At 38.5% G+C, this 16,768-nt stretch overlaps 1 protein-coding gene across 7 annotated transcripts in view; it reads left to right on the forward strand.

Annotated features, from left to right (window-relative positions):
• The window catches only part of LOC122570413 (cyclic AMP-responsive element-binding protein 3-like protein 2), a 49,522-nt gene that overhangs the window by 22,182 nt on the left and 10,572 nt on the right, over positions 1-16,768 (forward strand). For 3 of the 7 annotated variants that reach the window (XM_043732693.1, XM_043732694.1, XM_043732696.1), the window contains 2 exons: positions 13,501-13,837; positions 16,227-16,546. In XM_043732693.1, the coding sequence (XP_043588628.1) occupies positions 13,501-13,837; positions 16,227-16,546 (657 nt within the window). The other 4 variants (XM_043732699.1, XM_043732698.1, XM_043732700.1 and 1 more) reach the window with 4 other exon arrangements.

Genomic DNA, 16,768 nt, shown 5'->3' on the forward strand with positions numbered 1-16,768 from the left:
GAACCCAGGATCATTGTCATTAGCGTCTCGAGTATCTAATTACCACGGTTACTTGTCGATATCTGTAACAATCATATTTGCTCTAGTCAATATCTTCTCTATTGCATAACGACAATGTCTGTTTACAACGAAGATTTCTTTCACGCCCTTAACCCCAGCTCTAATCATAACGCTTCTCCGACATATATATATATATATTGGAAATTCCTTGTTTCTTTACAAATTTTCAAAACTATATCATTCAATATATTGTTTATTAAACTTTACGCGCAATGAACGTTGTTTGTCCAACTTTTATTTATAGAACGTTTTTATTAAGATGTTAAATTAAACGTAAACACACATTTGCAACCAACTTTTTCATTTTCACGCGTAAATCGTTTCTTCGATCACGCGTAATTAATTTGGAAAAAATTCGTACAGTATTTTTTCCTAGATTTTTGTATTATGATAATATTACCAGTATTTATTTTATTCGTGAATCATAGCGCGTTCTCTGCCATCTAATTTTAGCATCGGGATAAACAAACGATACTCGTACGTATGCAAATTTAATTAACCTCGCCAGACGAGTCGAACAGCGTCGGTGATTTCTTGAAATGTCCAGTTAGTACCGTTTAACGTGTTCGTTTAAATAGAAAGAGGGAATAATATTGTACGTCTTTTCATTGGTTCTGAGAATGGATAAAATTTGTTCTTATCAGCGTAGTTGATCGAATAATTATTACATGGATATCGCTGCTGTCATCAGCTGGTGTAATTAAAAAGTCGTGTATACATAGGCACAGATGTCTGGACAACAACGCCCACGAAGACGGAAGTCGTAGATCGTAACAATGCATTCAAAGAGGCGCATATTTATAAAACCGTATCGTACTTTTCTTCACTTCCTGCAACGTGCGACATTTTTTTATTGTGTCGGATACATTTGCGCAATAAAATTCTAAAAATGGGGTCTCTATAAAGTTGCGATAAAAAGAACGCCCCTTTCCCTTTCACCCAGGCTTCGTTTTCTCCTTTCCAATTTAATTTTATTTACACTCAAAATAATAAAGATACCGGAACACCGTCAAAATACTGAAAATACGGAAAAACAGATGCCAACGAAACATTCACAGCAATGAAAACTTTTCCTTCTTTGCGTTAACCGAACAAAATATTCTCACCTCTCGAAGAGAACGATAGAAGCAAATAATGCAAATACTAAAAAGGAAATCGCCCCAAATTCACGTAGATCTTTAAACATCCGTTCGACTCTTCTCTCTTCTTCTCTGTTCAATTATTCGCTCGTTTGTCTTAAACAAGTCCCCAAAATAATACAACTCTTAAAAGGGGGACTCCACAAATTTTGTGCAGCGAAGAGAATCCTCTCTCTTATTTTCTTATCCTAGCTATCCTTCGAAAGATCTTCTCTGGTAAAGTTTACTACATCTTGCTAATAATTCCCGTACTTATTAAAATAAATACCAATAATAATATTAAAATAAAGACTTTGCGAGAACAAGCCGCGATAATTAGAATAAGATCAGGACACGCTTGACCGAAAAATAAGTACGAACTGGAAAATAGTTCTTCTGCCAGACGCGAAGCTTGCTATGCCAGACTCTTGAGGTTTTCACCCCCATAATCGTAAGAAAGAAAAGAACATAATATCAACAATGATAATAACGATATCCTCGCGTCGATTCCGCTGCAACGAAAGATCATCGACTTCCATGAACAATGATCTTATACCAGTCGATGCGACTTTAAATAAAATAAATAGTAATAACAATAACGCAAGTCTAGCAGCGACAGACTCTAAATTGTCATTTTTACTTTTTTCGTCCATTCGTCCATTCGAGCGACTTTCGTTCGAATGTAAAATCAAACCGCTGAGAAGTTGATCTTCTTAGGGGCGTCTTCGTGGAATACGACGCGCGTTTTCCTTGGGTGCTGAGCCGCGTGTAAATCGCGTAATCCCCGTGGCCAGAGGCGTCGGCTACCTGTTGAATCCTCTGCCCTCGATCGACCGCGTGTTCGAGTCAGTCTCGCGAGAGGAAATTGAGGCGTACGTTATTCCCTAAGTTACGTGAGAACTCGACTCCGAATTCCATCGTGCGAGTACCTCACAGAGGTGAGCCGCTTTCATTGGCATTTTTCGGATGCTACCTGCGGCTCGTGGCCCCATGGAAGCTCATAGGGGCCCACAGGGGGAGAGATTACGTCATTCGAGAACCTCTCGATGATGTTACGAGGATATTAGAATGCGTGACCAGTTCCTTCGTCACGAACTGAACCTGTGCATCTTTTCTACGTCAGGAATTGAATGGTCGATTCGTGTGCTCTTTGGGTAATCCGTTTCGAAATTTATATATTGCGCTGGCTCACGAAAGTGTTTGAATACTCGCTATAGTAATTTTTTTTTTTTTATGTCTATATCGTGCGTGTTATATAAAACATTTTGAGATTTCACAAGCATCGTAGCGAGACGCGTATGTTATTACTATATTGTTAAAATTTGGATGCAGTTTGAAAATGTACATTTAATAGAAAATTAGTTTGGCGGTCTTACGTAGTCATTTGAAGCCTAAAATACGCGTTGAAAATGGTGCTTGACTATTTAAATACTTAATATTTAATAATATCGCTTTGATTTATTTCACGCAGGATAATTGATTCTATCGCGTTTTATCCAGCAATCGTCCAGCTTTTCTACTATTTCTGTCTTTTAATTGACGCATTATAGTATATTTACGCGTTTTAAATTCCAAGTAATCTGAAAGTGAAACGATATGATCAATCCAATGAGTCAATCAGGAAGCATACAGTGACTCACGTAAAATGTGATCGAACTATCCTTGAAATTTATCTTCAGAAGCATTTTTCCCCTGCTTAACGCCAAACAATGTTCCTCTTAACCTCGGTCTCCTTTCAATTAATCTTTCCATTAAAAAATTCTACGATCACAAGCTCGTTAATATATCAGTGATCGATGCTCCTTTAATCTCGCCGTGATCTTTGAACTTGCGAGCTTTCGTACTCGTTCCTCGAGTTACACAAAATTTGTCGATAATAGAAAAATAAAATTCCAGCAAAAAAGGCCGGAAGAACATAACGCGCGAAATTCGAACCACTCTTGATCGCTCGAAACTATCATCAGGTACCGTAAACCAAGCGTTAAATCCACAGAGCGAAGCGTGCTTCCGGTATTCAAACCGGCACGCAGTATCCAGATACCCATATTCCTTCTTTGTTCGGCTGTATTTCAAGGTTTCTAGAGTTTCTCGACTTTCCTGGTATCGTCTACTTGTCTATCGGAACAGGTATACACAGTCAAGTACCTGTCCACTGGAGGGCATCGGGTTTTGAAACGAGCCACATGGTTGTGCATACCACGGCAAAGAAGATCTGTCGTCATCGTTGTCTTCATCATCTTCAACGATCCAGTCGTCTTCGTCTTCGCCGTAGTTTGCTCGTGATAGTTGCACGAACGTAGAAAGGGAGAGAAGGGGAAGTGAGCTAAGTGACGGGACGGTTTCGATGGGACTCGAGGACGTTCACCTTTTTTCGTGACTTCATCGAGGCTGGTACACGCTGGTAAAAGTGACTTCTGCCAACTAGAATCCTATAGGTCGCCGTAGATTCTCGACTAACCAAAGATACTACTTACGTTTGCGGGACGAGTGGAAACTTTTACAAGAGGTTTACTTAGGAGCAGGAGATTTACTTACTTGGTAAATTGTTGGCTCTCTTTCTGCTCTAAAGTTCCTCGACCCTATGGAATTCGAGAGGTTTTTTAGGCGATTAGAGTTTAAGACGTCGAAGACGGGCGTGTTGGTGGAATTAGGAAGGCGCGAATTTGGGCCGAATTTTTGCGCGGAAATTGGCATTTGCGAATTTCGTTGTACGCCGATGTTTGGGAATTTTCGATGAGTTTGTTGAAAATATCGTTAATCGTTTAAAGCTTTTACATTTGTACAGCAATTTTCAAATTTGAAAGATGTTACTAGACCTAAATTTGTAGATTTGAAAAAGTTGTTGCTCGTTAATTTTCAATTCGTAACCTTGAAAAATTAATTTTCCTCGCGCAAATTGAAAATGTCCAGTCTTCTTCGAGAACTTAACTTTCGATAATTTACCAACTTTAACTCCCCTTTTTAATCTCTCTTCGTTGAAACTCCAACATCCGTTAAATTCTCAACGTTGTAAATGTAATGCGATAAAAGTTCCAAATCCAAAGCATCCAAGAACCTGGAATTCCGTGTCTTCGGAGACTAAGTAAATATACAATCTCTAAACCCTAAAGGAAACCTGCTCATCACGAACGAGTCTTTAATGTCGGTTTAAGATCTTTTACGTAACTCTGAATATTTGGTCGCGCATGCAAGGTGTTCTTCAGAGGGGAACCAGTCGTTTCTGTGTGACGAACGAACGTGAACATTATCGAGAACTAACAATCAAGATCGTAACGGCTTAATCGAAACGTTTTATTGCACGTGAATATATAATCACGTCGGTAGATTTACAGTCGGCGACTTTATATTCGTTTGTCAAACCGGATTCTTAAAACCAGATAAGCCAAAATGTAGGTCAGACGGGGGAAATGTTTAATTTTTAGTTCTGTAGAATCTTTCGGGAATGAATTTAATATAGCTGTTTTTTTTTTATTTTGGCTTCATTTCACAGCCACATCTGGGTAATTAAAAATTAAAAATTAAATATTCGGCTCGTTGTCCTTTAGTTGGATTTCATAGTAGAGCTGAGTTTCTGCGAGGTAATTTAGGCTGTCTGTAACACGGTCCTTTGATATCAAGGCGGCGATTGAATTCAATTTGTACTCGTGCGTGTGGGTTCTATGAAATTTAATATTCGTTTAATTCCAAATTCATCGACTTCAATTTTTACGGCAAGCTTCCACGCGGCACATTTTTGGAATCTTTTTTCTTGAAAATTTAATTCGCCAGTGGTCCAAATTTATTTAACTTTAAACTCATTTAAACATCATGATCTGAATTTTTAAATCATCGACAACGAGTATTTTAACGATAAAGTTTCCTTGCAATTTTTCCATGAAATTTATTTTAGTAGCAACCTAAATTTATTTAATTGATTTCGATGAAAATCATTGTTAGCAACTGCGTGATCTTCCCCAAAAGTTTGTAAATTACGGTGACCACGATTTTTACCATCGTTTTCATACATCTAGAGTTTGCCAGCGTGTTGGCGAACAGAAAGGTCAATTCTGTCGGATACTTGGCATAACTGCACGCCTTGTTGCCTCGTTCCTTGCAAATTCGCGATTGTTTTCCTGTTTCTGAACGGGAAATACCGGTTTTCGTTGTACTTCTTTTTCACAGTCTCAACTTTTAAATGTTTTCCAGCACTTTTTGAGTTTTTATTTTATGCCCGTTTTGAACTTTAAACCGGTTTTAGTTTCACGGGATCAGATAAAAATAGAGTACTGATATAAAACAAAATCATGTTTATATTATGCTATTTCTTCTTGTCAGCAGATATCAGAAACGAATTATATCGTATATTTGATCTTACGGATTAATTGCTTGACTTGTAATAAATATTTCAATTGAAAAATGTGAATTTAAACGATCATAATACTTAAACATATTAATATTTATTGCATCGATCTCTGAAATATTCAATATTGCGATCGTGTATGCAGTGTTACATACATAATTAAACGTATGATAAACGTTTCGTAGAACGATATCGTGTAATATTTCTTTCGTTTTTCTGTATTTCCCCGATGATTATACAAATCAATTGATAACTTCTCTACTGACAACGTAATGCTTCTTACGGCTGTTTTTAGCGTAAAGGCACTTCGCGTATTTCTTTCTTGCCTGACTATTAAATAATCGGTGTATATTCAGTCAAACGATCTATTTAAGCGTACGAAGCAAATAGATAATTATTAATTTTCAGATTTAATAATTTAATAATATCGTCCTCGCAAGAGGGGATTCAATTCAGAGGTTCGATCACGTACAAAACGTGCTTAACAAAGATAACAATTTCCTTTGTTTACCGACAATTTTATGCTAAATAACCACGGTTCTGGTGTCCTGCTGTAACCGTATCTTACAAACAACCTTTCAATAAATGTATTTCGATAATTCTATAATCATATCTGCGACTATTTTTCAGTAATCGTATCTCGATAATTTTCTAATTGAAAACGATGAAAACAAGCCTCTCAACGACGCGATCTCGTTTCTCTATTTGGAATTCAGACATCGAAGGCTGCGAATAACTTTCGATTTGAAAACTGTTTCATCCGTATGGTTCATTCAATTAAAAATCTGCTCCGTCGTGAAACAGTTGGATATATAGTACAGTCAGACGAACGAAAGGAGATAAAAGATATTCTAATAATATAGTACGCTTAATCTGATTTTTTTAAATCCTCAACCTTGAGCGGTATCGTGGGGTCATAGGTGACACACAGCAGCTTGTATTAGGTTATATTAATTATATTCTGCATTTTACACGATAAAGATTATCATTGGTGATATGGCGTAAAGTACAGAATACAGATTAAAGTTAAGTAACCTAATTTAAACTGAAGCCCGAACTATCGCGTGTGTCACCTGTGATTCTAGGATACTACTAGTCGAGGATTAAATTTCGTAATTTGGAAACAAACATTTAATCCAATTAATACATCTCACGGTATGCGTTGTTATACGAAATATTATAAAAAATCGAGGCAGTAATATATAATACGAATTGACTATGATATTGCGGATACACTTTGTACATCTCCTGCTGTTTTTCCAATCGCGAATACAAAATATTTCAAGTTCAATTGTTTTAATCCGATGGGTGTACATTTACTTTTAAGTATGAACGATTTAAAATTTGCCAAGCGATATTATTATACGACTTAAAAATTCTTCTCAAAATTCGTACCGCGTAAAAAAAAAAAAAAAATGAGAAAGATCGTAATTCATTGCGACGCCACAGTCTCGACAATTCTTCTTTATTTCTCAGTGTCGTACTGGATTCGTATCGGTACAATAATTAATGTACAAGTTGCAATGGAAGTATCGATTACTTGGAACTCGGACGTAGAACGTAGATAGCAGTGGTTTTCGAGCAACCATGAACGTGACCCGAACGTATATCGACATTTTACGTGAACTAGGCCCTCCATGGTCACCTATAGTATAACATATGACACCTTGGCGGATCGATGCTTCCATTAGAGGGAAAACGATGATGGTTAGCTGCGGAAAACGTACGTAGGAATTCGCGAAATGTGACGAGCTCGTGTCAATTTTCCAATGGCTGACGTATCCTTGGCTCTTATCGTTGCGAAAATGATAGACAATGTCGATCGTTCATTAGCAGTCAGCCATTGTTTACGCGATTTTATATTTTTAAACATAACCGAGGGAGTGGAATAGAGACTCTTCCTAAATATTACGATGGATATTTCGCTTTAGATACATTTACAAAAATATTACATTCGTACAGATTTGTATAGTATGTTATTGTATTGCATGCTGATAGCATATAGTGGGTATAATATACGTATGTCGAGTAATTAATTATGTATAAACTACATTGGTTCACATGTAGTAAGCAAATTTAGAAACCTGTTCGTAATTTGACTTTTTATAACATATTCATACACGTTAGGCTACTTTCGAAAGCTATAAATTTACTATCTTTTCATATTTCTGTAATCAATAAGCGCGTTCACGTATTTTTGTTAAATTTGGCAATCGATTGTTTAAGGATCGAGTAAATAGTATCACGATCGAAAAGAGATTTGTTCGATACATTTCATGCATTCTATAGAAACCATAGACGAATCGAATAAAATAGAGTATCAACAGTGATCAGACATATTATTTATTATACTTACTGATATCTGATCAAGGATTAATGTCGTGTTATTCGCGATTGTCGTAATTAATTTCCATCAAACTTGCAGTTTCCATATTTTTCAAATAAAATCTCACGATTTTACTATTACTGTGTTTCTTGAAGCATCGGAACAACAGTTTGGCTGGACGAAAACGTGACTGTCGCTCGTCCGTTCGAGGGGCTGGTAAAGGAATCGCTTTACCGCGACCGAAGAAAAATGATTTGTCGCAACGTCGAAGCGGAAATTAGCAGTTAGCAACCATAGATTTCTACGGTTTCGCGAAGGCACTGACATGAACGGGCTGAACCAGCGAAATAACTGTCGGAGAAAATTGCTGAGCTACGACACCGTCGGCTCTTGCACTTCCCGTACGGCTCCATGACGAATTAATATCGACGTCGAAACTACTGTGATAGACGTAACAATTACTTTCTCGAGGCTAACTCGACGTTGTTTATGGTTACAAAGTGACGCTGAAGATAAATTATCCGAGAAATCGATGATAAAAAGTTATAAAAATTACCTCGTTACGTCATCGCTTTGTTATGCAGGTGACAGAGAGCCAATAAAAATTGATAGTTGTTTAATGGAAATGAAAAAAGTTTACCAATAAATGCGAATAACTTTTTGATAGAGATAGAAACTTAAACCATATTTAAGATTGATTTAGAACGATTGCATATATTATAGTTTGATTTTCGATGGAAGCGAAGGATGCATTTCGATGGAAAGTTACAATTAAAATTGGTTCTTGAGTGTTGGCCAACTGGTTAACGGGCAACTGTAATTGGGGATTACCGAACAGACTTGGAAAAAGAACAGGTGATGTTTAATTGGCACTTCTGCTTGATAATGGGTTAGTTCGAACGGTCTGCGATATAACAAGATGTCGATGTCAGTAGTAGAATCAAGCTTCTGTTCAATTTGAAAGATAGTTATAATTTGTAACTTTATTAATAGCGATGGATTAATTTATTTCGTAGCTTAAACAGCGAACAGAAACGTTAAGGATAGTACTTTGAGTTAACGGAAATCGTTGAAACGTGACGAGTCACTTTATTTCGATTGAATTCCTCTCCGTAATTTAGAGTCTAAAAACATATTTTTTGTACTTTGCACCGTTATAAATATCGAATATCATAAATATTTCAGAAAATTTGTATTTCAAATAATAATTACAAACTAAATTCGATATAAAGACTTATAAAGCCGCGGTACATTCCTCAAATTTCACCCTTACATCGTCCTGCAGTTCACGATTCGTTTCAACGTAACAGCCTATAAACTCAAAACGCTTCGACAGACTCAAAACGTGTTTTAGCGCGAAATTAATCTTATCTGTCGATGCACTTCAAACCGGAACCCGATTTCCTCCGAAGAGACTCGACAGAGTCGAGACGAACGACGTTAAAAATCGAAGAAAAATCTCCGGAAGCGCCCTTATCTCCAAGTTCCGCGGTAAAATGACCCGTTAGCGACTTCCGGCGGAAATGAAACCGCGTAAGGAGCTGGATAAACGGCGATGCTGCGACTGAAGCATAACGGAAAAGCAGACGGGGGTAGAAGAAGCACGTAACAGAGGAGAGAGACCAGGTTGAAAAGAGACGATCGATGGAGATGAAAAAGGAAGAGTGGTGTCGCGACCTTGGGCTCGAGTTCCGCATTGCTGAAGCGCAACAGATCTCGCGTATCCAGTCGTTGAACGTGTCAGTTCTCAGTTGGCAACGCGACCGGTTGCTTCAACATTTCTCCTTTGGAAACTGGAAACAGCTAGTTTGAAAAACCAAGAAAATTTTCTACTTCGTATTTCTCTTCGCTCGTATTTCATTTCCTCTCTGTCTCTTAGTTTATTTTCTCTTTTTCATTCTCTTTTCTCTCTTAATTAAGTAAAATCCAATGAAATAGAATCTTTTCGTGGATGGAACGATTAGAAAAGAGCGTTGGAAAAGTGTTGTGAAGCTGGGAGAAGATAGTTTGAAAGACAAAATTTCTCCCCTGTTTTTTCTTCCTTCGCTATTTCTTGGTCGAAAAAAAAAAAAAAGAAAAAATAGCAGGGTCATCCTTCCAATCGATATGGTTTTAAAGAGCATGTCGGAGAGGCGTTGCTATAACGAGCTACTTCAAAAGACGAAGAAAATTTTATAGTTCGCGTCTTTATTCTATTCCCACTGTTTCGTTTATGGTTTTCGATGGTTCTCATGTTTCGAACGAAGTAAAGTGGAAGCATAGGTGAAGAAAATATAGTGAATTCTTTGTGATTGGAACGGCTGGAAGAACACGTTGAAAAAGTGTCGCGAAGCTAGAGCCACGGTCCCAGATTGTTGGTTGCTAATTGTCTAGGGCAGAATAATTGTCTTGCTTCTGGAAAATCACCGGCTTTGTTCTGCCGTCCGTTAGAGAAACGACCCATAACGAGCGAGGAGAAAGAGCAAAAGCCGCGACGCGATTCAAATAAATGACGATACGGAAGAACTTTGAATAGAATTGCGTCCGTGCCACGATTGTTTGAACGTTCGTTGGATTAATCGTCTTCTTTTTAATACCAGGACTATCAAACCTATTAAAATTGCGTTTCAGATCCTTTACTTTAACAAACTTTTGTAACTTTTACTTCACTTTCGTCTATTCGTTTATATTCGAAGCAATGTTTATTTTATTATTTATCAAAGAACATAGCCGCGCGCACGTACATGTTTTTAACAATTGCAAAGGCTAAGAATCGAAAATCTATCATCCTAACGAACTTGCTGATTCTAGCGTTGAAAGACTGTCCAGTGAATTGAACTATCTGGCCAAAGACTTTCGCAGGTTATTATACAGCTAATTCTTTTCTCCGAATAATTCGATTTAGGAATTGTTTCATCGCTGCCGGATAATTTGTCTCTGAAACATCCTGTATGGACGTTCGCTTTTAGTAAGAGCACATTGTATCAACTTTCGAACGGAGGCTGAGAATATCTTTCCCCTTGCAACCATGCAACGCAATCACGTGTAACGGTATCCACCTCAAAACGTGTCGAGACTTTCGCAACCGATCAGCAAAATATAATAGAAGTTCACCCGAGTTATTGAATTTCAAGCCAAACTGTCCTTCCTTTTCAACGATTGTTTTCGGGTTCGGCGTTCGATTTTTCAAGCGTACAACACGGTCTACAATTGTTATTCGCATTCAGTGTCTTTGTAAAGAAAGCTGGAGTTAGAAGGTCGTAGTTATTTTCTTTTTTGTTTTCTGGCGAAGAGAAGTATCGTAGAAAATACCTGTAAGAATCTTCGCTGCGACTTTCCTATTGCTTCATCTTAATATTCATGAGGAAAGGTAACAGCTATCGTTAGAAACTTTTATCGTGATCGGAGGAAATAAACAGTATCGCGAGAGCGTAGGAATTTCAGGAAATTTGATAAAGAAATCTGATCCTTTTCCGCGACAATCGCCGGAAACTTAAATAAGGTACAGGATAGTTCAACAAAAATAAAAGATAGCCCAAAACATACGTTGATTGGAAGATAGAGAGTCGACAAGAATCTTTAAATCTCCTTAGAACAAACAAAAACAGTCGACCACAAAAACTCAACATTTGGGTCTAAAAGTTCAATGATCGAACCCATAAACCCAACAATCTTGCGTCTAAAGTCCTCTCCCGTAAAATCTAAAACTCATCATCACCTCGACTCGGTCACAAACCATTACGCGTAACAGAATCTGCAAACGAAACAAAATAAAAGAAAGAGAAGCCGGGCAGTGACCGGAAGGCGAAGCTAAGCTATGCAGCGCTATGCACAAAGTTTCAAAATATTTGTTTCGATAGTCGTGTTTCGATCGGCTTAGCTTAGCTTACGGTGAAAACAGTTTCTTGCACTGTGCCGCTTATTTGTCCAATCGATTAATTCCATAAAACGAAAGAGCATAGAAAGTTGACGAAATTATTGGGTTTCCGTCAAGTTCGTTCCTTCGCTTTGTTAACAAGCAACGGATGAGCAATATTTTACGTTTTACGTCATGTACAACATCTGGTCTATTAATTTCTCCATCTCTCTCGGAAAGTCGCAGAGTGGCGTTTTTGCAAAACTTCTGCGGTCTATTGGCAGGATGTCAAAAACCGAACCTTGAACCGAATCCTTCATTTATATTACGTTTATTACTTGCGGAGAGACGGAGAAAGCTAATAGACCAGGATGTATCGTAGATACCTCGCTAACGCGACATAAAACATAAAATATCGCGTATATTATTATTTCGATATTCAACGATAAACCGAACTTTTTGAGACAAACTCGAAACAAGCGCTTCGACACGCTCAAAAATGTCAAAACATGAAGTAAAAAATAAACACTTTGCCGTGCGAACAACCAAATATTTTTAAATTTCCCACGGCGCAGCACCGCTTAGCTTAGCTTTTTCGATGGTTCTCCGGTAAAGGAGCGAAAAAAGTGCGGAACCTTGCGCGTTGACCTTGACTGTCGTCGAGTTCCGCATTGCTGGAGCGCGAAGGGCCCCAAGGAAAGGGCTACTTGTAAGATCGTTGGCCGGGTTGGAAGAAGGGCGAAGAAGAGAGACTGTACCCGTGGCTGGCAGCTTCGGCCTTCAACTTGACCGGCCCGACTAGCGCCCTTCTCTTTGGTCGAGGCAAGCGTGACCGCTTCGGGATACGAGCACGTACAATTTTAGATGCGGGGTCCTTGACACCTTCGGTAACGAGACAACTGGCAGCCATTGACAGCCTCGAACGTTGCTCCCCCCGTCCATTGATTCGCACCGCGAGTCCTCCGTTGGTTTGGCTTGGCCGCGTATGTGCCTGGCAACCAGCGAGCGTACAAGAGAGACGAGCAACCTTTCCAGCGATCGGAAACTTTCAAGACGGGTCGAGACTCTAACCCGTTAACCGGGTTATGCCTCAACGCATTGTTGACAGGTCACCAAGTCAACTCGTGTATTTATGCACAAAGTTCGATTGTTAGCTTTTGCGTAAGGTAGTACCGACTACCGCAACAACGCGTTAACGCGTTGATCTTACGTGAATTTTATGTATTTTGCCTTCGCGCCGCAACGAATCGAAGTACGCGTATATCGAAATATAATCGAAGAAGATTTTTATTAATTATCCTCTTAAAAGCAAACCATCCGCTTCCAGTATCGATCGTTACAGTCGCTCGAGAAGCATGCGCCATCGATTGCACCTAATAATTTTCATCGAAATCTAAACGGAAACAGTCTTTTCATCGATCCTCGTAAAATCGAACCGGTTTTCCAAATTCCAAAGATTACAGTCGCACAGCGGTGAAAAATATTTCGGAAATTAACTCAACTCGTCGACTAGCGCGCAAACTTTACACGTTTTATCTTGCGAAGATATTATGTAATACCTGCGCACTTCTTTCTGACAATGTCACTTAAGTCATTCGTATTGTTACCTAAGTCGATCATTGTTCGGTCCATTAGGTGCAAAAATGTGCACAATACACGTAACACGCGAAACTATGATGACATGTTGAAAACGTAGTTGCGTTATAATTGTTTAACAGGCAACACGAATTTCTGCCTAGCCTTCATTTTTTTTTCAATTTATTCATGGAAATACGAATTTGCGTAAATTCGAACTTGTGACATAGCGATGTTTTGCTTGCAGGGCCTCGGCCAGGATGTTCTCATGGGAGCGAAAGAGGAAGAATGGGGCAACGCATTAAACGTGCGAGATAAATCCTCGCTGGGAGTTGTGTTAAGGGATCGTTTGATGACGGATGCCGCCCTCGGAGGTCCACGACCGATCAAGTCCGAGCACAATTATAGTTTGTTGGCGTCGAGTCCTCCTCCAAGCCCCGCGACACCCGGTGCCAACCCCCATACACCTAATTCCGGATCGTCCGCCGATAGGGTTGGCGCTTCTCTCTCCACCACTAGTTCCTCCATCGATTCTACTAATCTGGATCATCATAAATCGTTGGACATTCGAAGCAGAATCGATGGTAAGAATACACGAAAACTCGGACTATAGTTGTAATCTCTTTTGGGAAATTTTGTATAAGTCGACAGGAAACCTTGTTAACGTTACAAAATCTTTAATAGCACCGGTTATAAGTTATGCGAATCCAGTTGGAAAGAATTCATTTCCTCGTCTAGTAATTACGATATCTTTATCCAACGTTCAGGATAGTTAATCTTCGAATATTTACATCTTATTATTTTATCAATCTTAGTTTTTATTGCCACATAGATGCAGAAAATAGAATATCTAACACCGCTGATAAAAATGAGCTTCCGCTAGACAAGGGACAATAAGATGATTTCATAAAACGATTAATTAGCTTTCCAAGTAGTTGATCGTTTATTTTTTAATAAAAAGATTTCATTGAACAAATTCATTATTTTCGCAAATATTTTCGAAATGCGAATATCTCGTTGATGATACAGAAAAATATATTTGATAAGAGTCGAATGGTTTCTTGCGAGATATCGTTTGATGTGATCGTTTCGCTTTTTGTGAGTGGATATATGGGAGAGATACGAAGGCCAGATTTTTGCTCTGTTCGGTAAAACATACATTTTTATATTAGTCAATATTTATCGAGTAAATTTACTAATGAATTCTTTGATCTATATACTACGTATTTTGTGATTTTATCTTATTCACCGATAGTTAGTTTCTTAGTATATTCTCATAGATCGTTCTGAATCGTGCCTTCTTAATGTTTTCTCAGTGAATCCAATAATGTGCTCGTAACTGCAAATAATCTTAGATAATCGTAGTAGCATATAAGAGTATATCCTACGGCAGATCCTGATATCATTATCGGTAAATCTTAAGAGCTCTAATCATATCGGTAGAGAGTATTATGTAATACAATTCGTAACCTTAGTAACTGTAAATTTTAGTAACTGTATTAAATCCAAGGAATCTTACTTCTATCAGTGTTAGTTGCGAGAAATTTTAATATCGTTGTTATCGTCAAAAAATTATGAGAATCTAATTGTAAGCCACAAAGACTTGTAATATCACCGACAGCAAAATTTTGATATTATAATTCTTAACTCGATAGAACGCTGGTGCTAATAATGCCAATACCAATAATGATAATAGTACTAATATTAATTCCACTAATATCCCCACGAATCTTCACGAACACGCTTGTCGGTTAGAAAAAATTTTCTCATCTGTCACGCACATTATCAAAAGAGAAGCTAGACAGAGTCACTGCTATATCCGTATGTCGTAAACTCTGCAAATTCTATTATTGTCTTCACTATCGTCAACTTTAATTTTTAACAAAATCTTAATGCTATTTACAGCTTCATCGTTACTTCCAACTGTGTACCTTTCTTTACCAACGTAGTCGTTAGACGCATCCAATGCGGTTTTGCGTCTACAAATTTCGCATAAACGCATACAAACTCGCAGCATAGTAATCCCTATAATATTCCGTAGATAAGACACATTTCTGCTAAGGTTCAATCTCTGTGGTTGCGTTGATAAAAATGCAAATTCGCAGAAACCTGCGCAATCCAGTCGTAAGAAGTACGTGCTATAAAAAGATCTAATGTCGTCATTAGCAGATCCAACAAATATCAACGTTGTAGCGTAACTACTATACGCTATCCATTCTCAGTACCAGGATTCTCAACTATACAAAGTCCTAACGTTACAATTTACGATCCTACTAATACTTGCATCTCCATTCACCGGCGCATCTATCAGTCGCGAGAAATCTCCTCACCTTCCCACATTCGACTTTCAAGAACCTCTTCCTCAACATCGTTACGGTGGGTCGCGAATGACGGGGTAACGCTAATGCACGATACACTTGAAATACACTTGAAAGCTATAGCAGAATCTCCGATGGAGGAGCATATAACGTTACAGGTGTAACAGGAGTCTGATAATGCTGCTAATTTCAGGGAAGCCCGCACTATTGGCAATATCCTGCCGTCATCAACGTGTCCCGTCAGTTTCATTTATGCAGCCTGTGTACGTCGTTGATCCATTAACTCCTCGAGACGACCCAGTTCGTATTATCGTATTGCTCAATGGTATATCAGTAACGTGTAATGACTGGATCTGATAGCGGTTGTCGCCGTTTGCTCGTCGTGATTTCATTGTACACGTTTGCACACGTAATTTTGGACTTTGGCGTTGTCTGTTCAGTTTCTTATAATGCAATGACGGACAGAAAACTGTTTAAAACTGATACATAGTATCTATATACTTGGCTATTTGCGTACGGAAGAATACATATGGAATAGCGTGCGAACATACGAAGATCGAGAGAGAATTTAGATTCAAAGTTGTTGGAAACGATCGTCTTATGCGAATAAAATGTGAGGTAAAGCGAAGAACGGATGATATTTTTGTTTTTGCAGATATGGAGGAGGAGTGTTTCCCAGCGATCTCAATGAATACCGCGTCGGGACGCGACGAGCTGCCTTCGTCGTCGTCCACGTCGTCTACCTCAACGATTATCCTAAAGAGAAGAAACAATGTAGTACCTGAAGACGTGGAGTGTACAGAGATCAAAGGTGAACCGATCAGCGCGCCTAGCAGTCCTTCGGAGTCTTGTCAAACGTCGATAACCGACGATAAAAACACGATAACCATGGTGTTTCCTCAGACTCTTCATTTTTCGAAGAACCATATGTCGCAGACCAGCGACAGCGAGGAGGATGACGAGGAATATTATCAGGTACTTCCATATTTCCTTTATTTAGAATTCTTACAGATAGAATTCTGTTCGTAAAAGTACGCAAGGGAATGTGTCAAATGTTCAAGGAATTCGTCGATTCTACGCATCCTCTTTTACATTTTGCCGAATGAGAGGCAGATAAAGTTTCGTAAAAGCAAAGATCGAAGCGTATGATTATTAAAAATGGAGATCCACGGTCGTCTTAACAATATATAATACGAC

Source organism: Bombus pyrosoma, linkage group LG8, assembly GCF_014825855.1.
Source record: "Bombus pyrosoma isolate SC7728 linkage group LG8, ASM1482585v1, whole genome shotgun sequence".
In the NCBI taxonomy this organism is placed as follows: domain Eukaryota; kingdom Metazoa; phylum Arthropoda; class Insecta; order Hymenoptera; family Apidae; genus Bombus; species Bombus pyrosoma.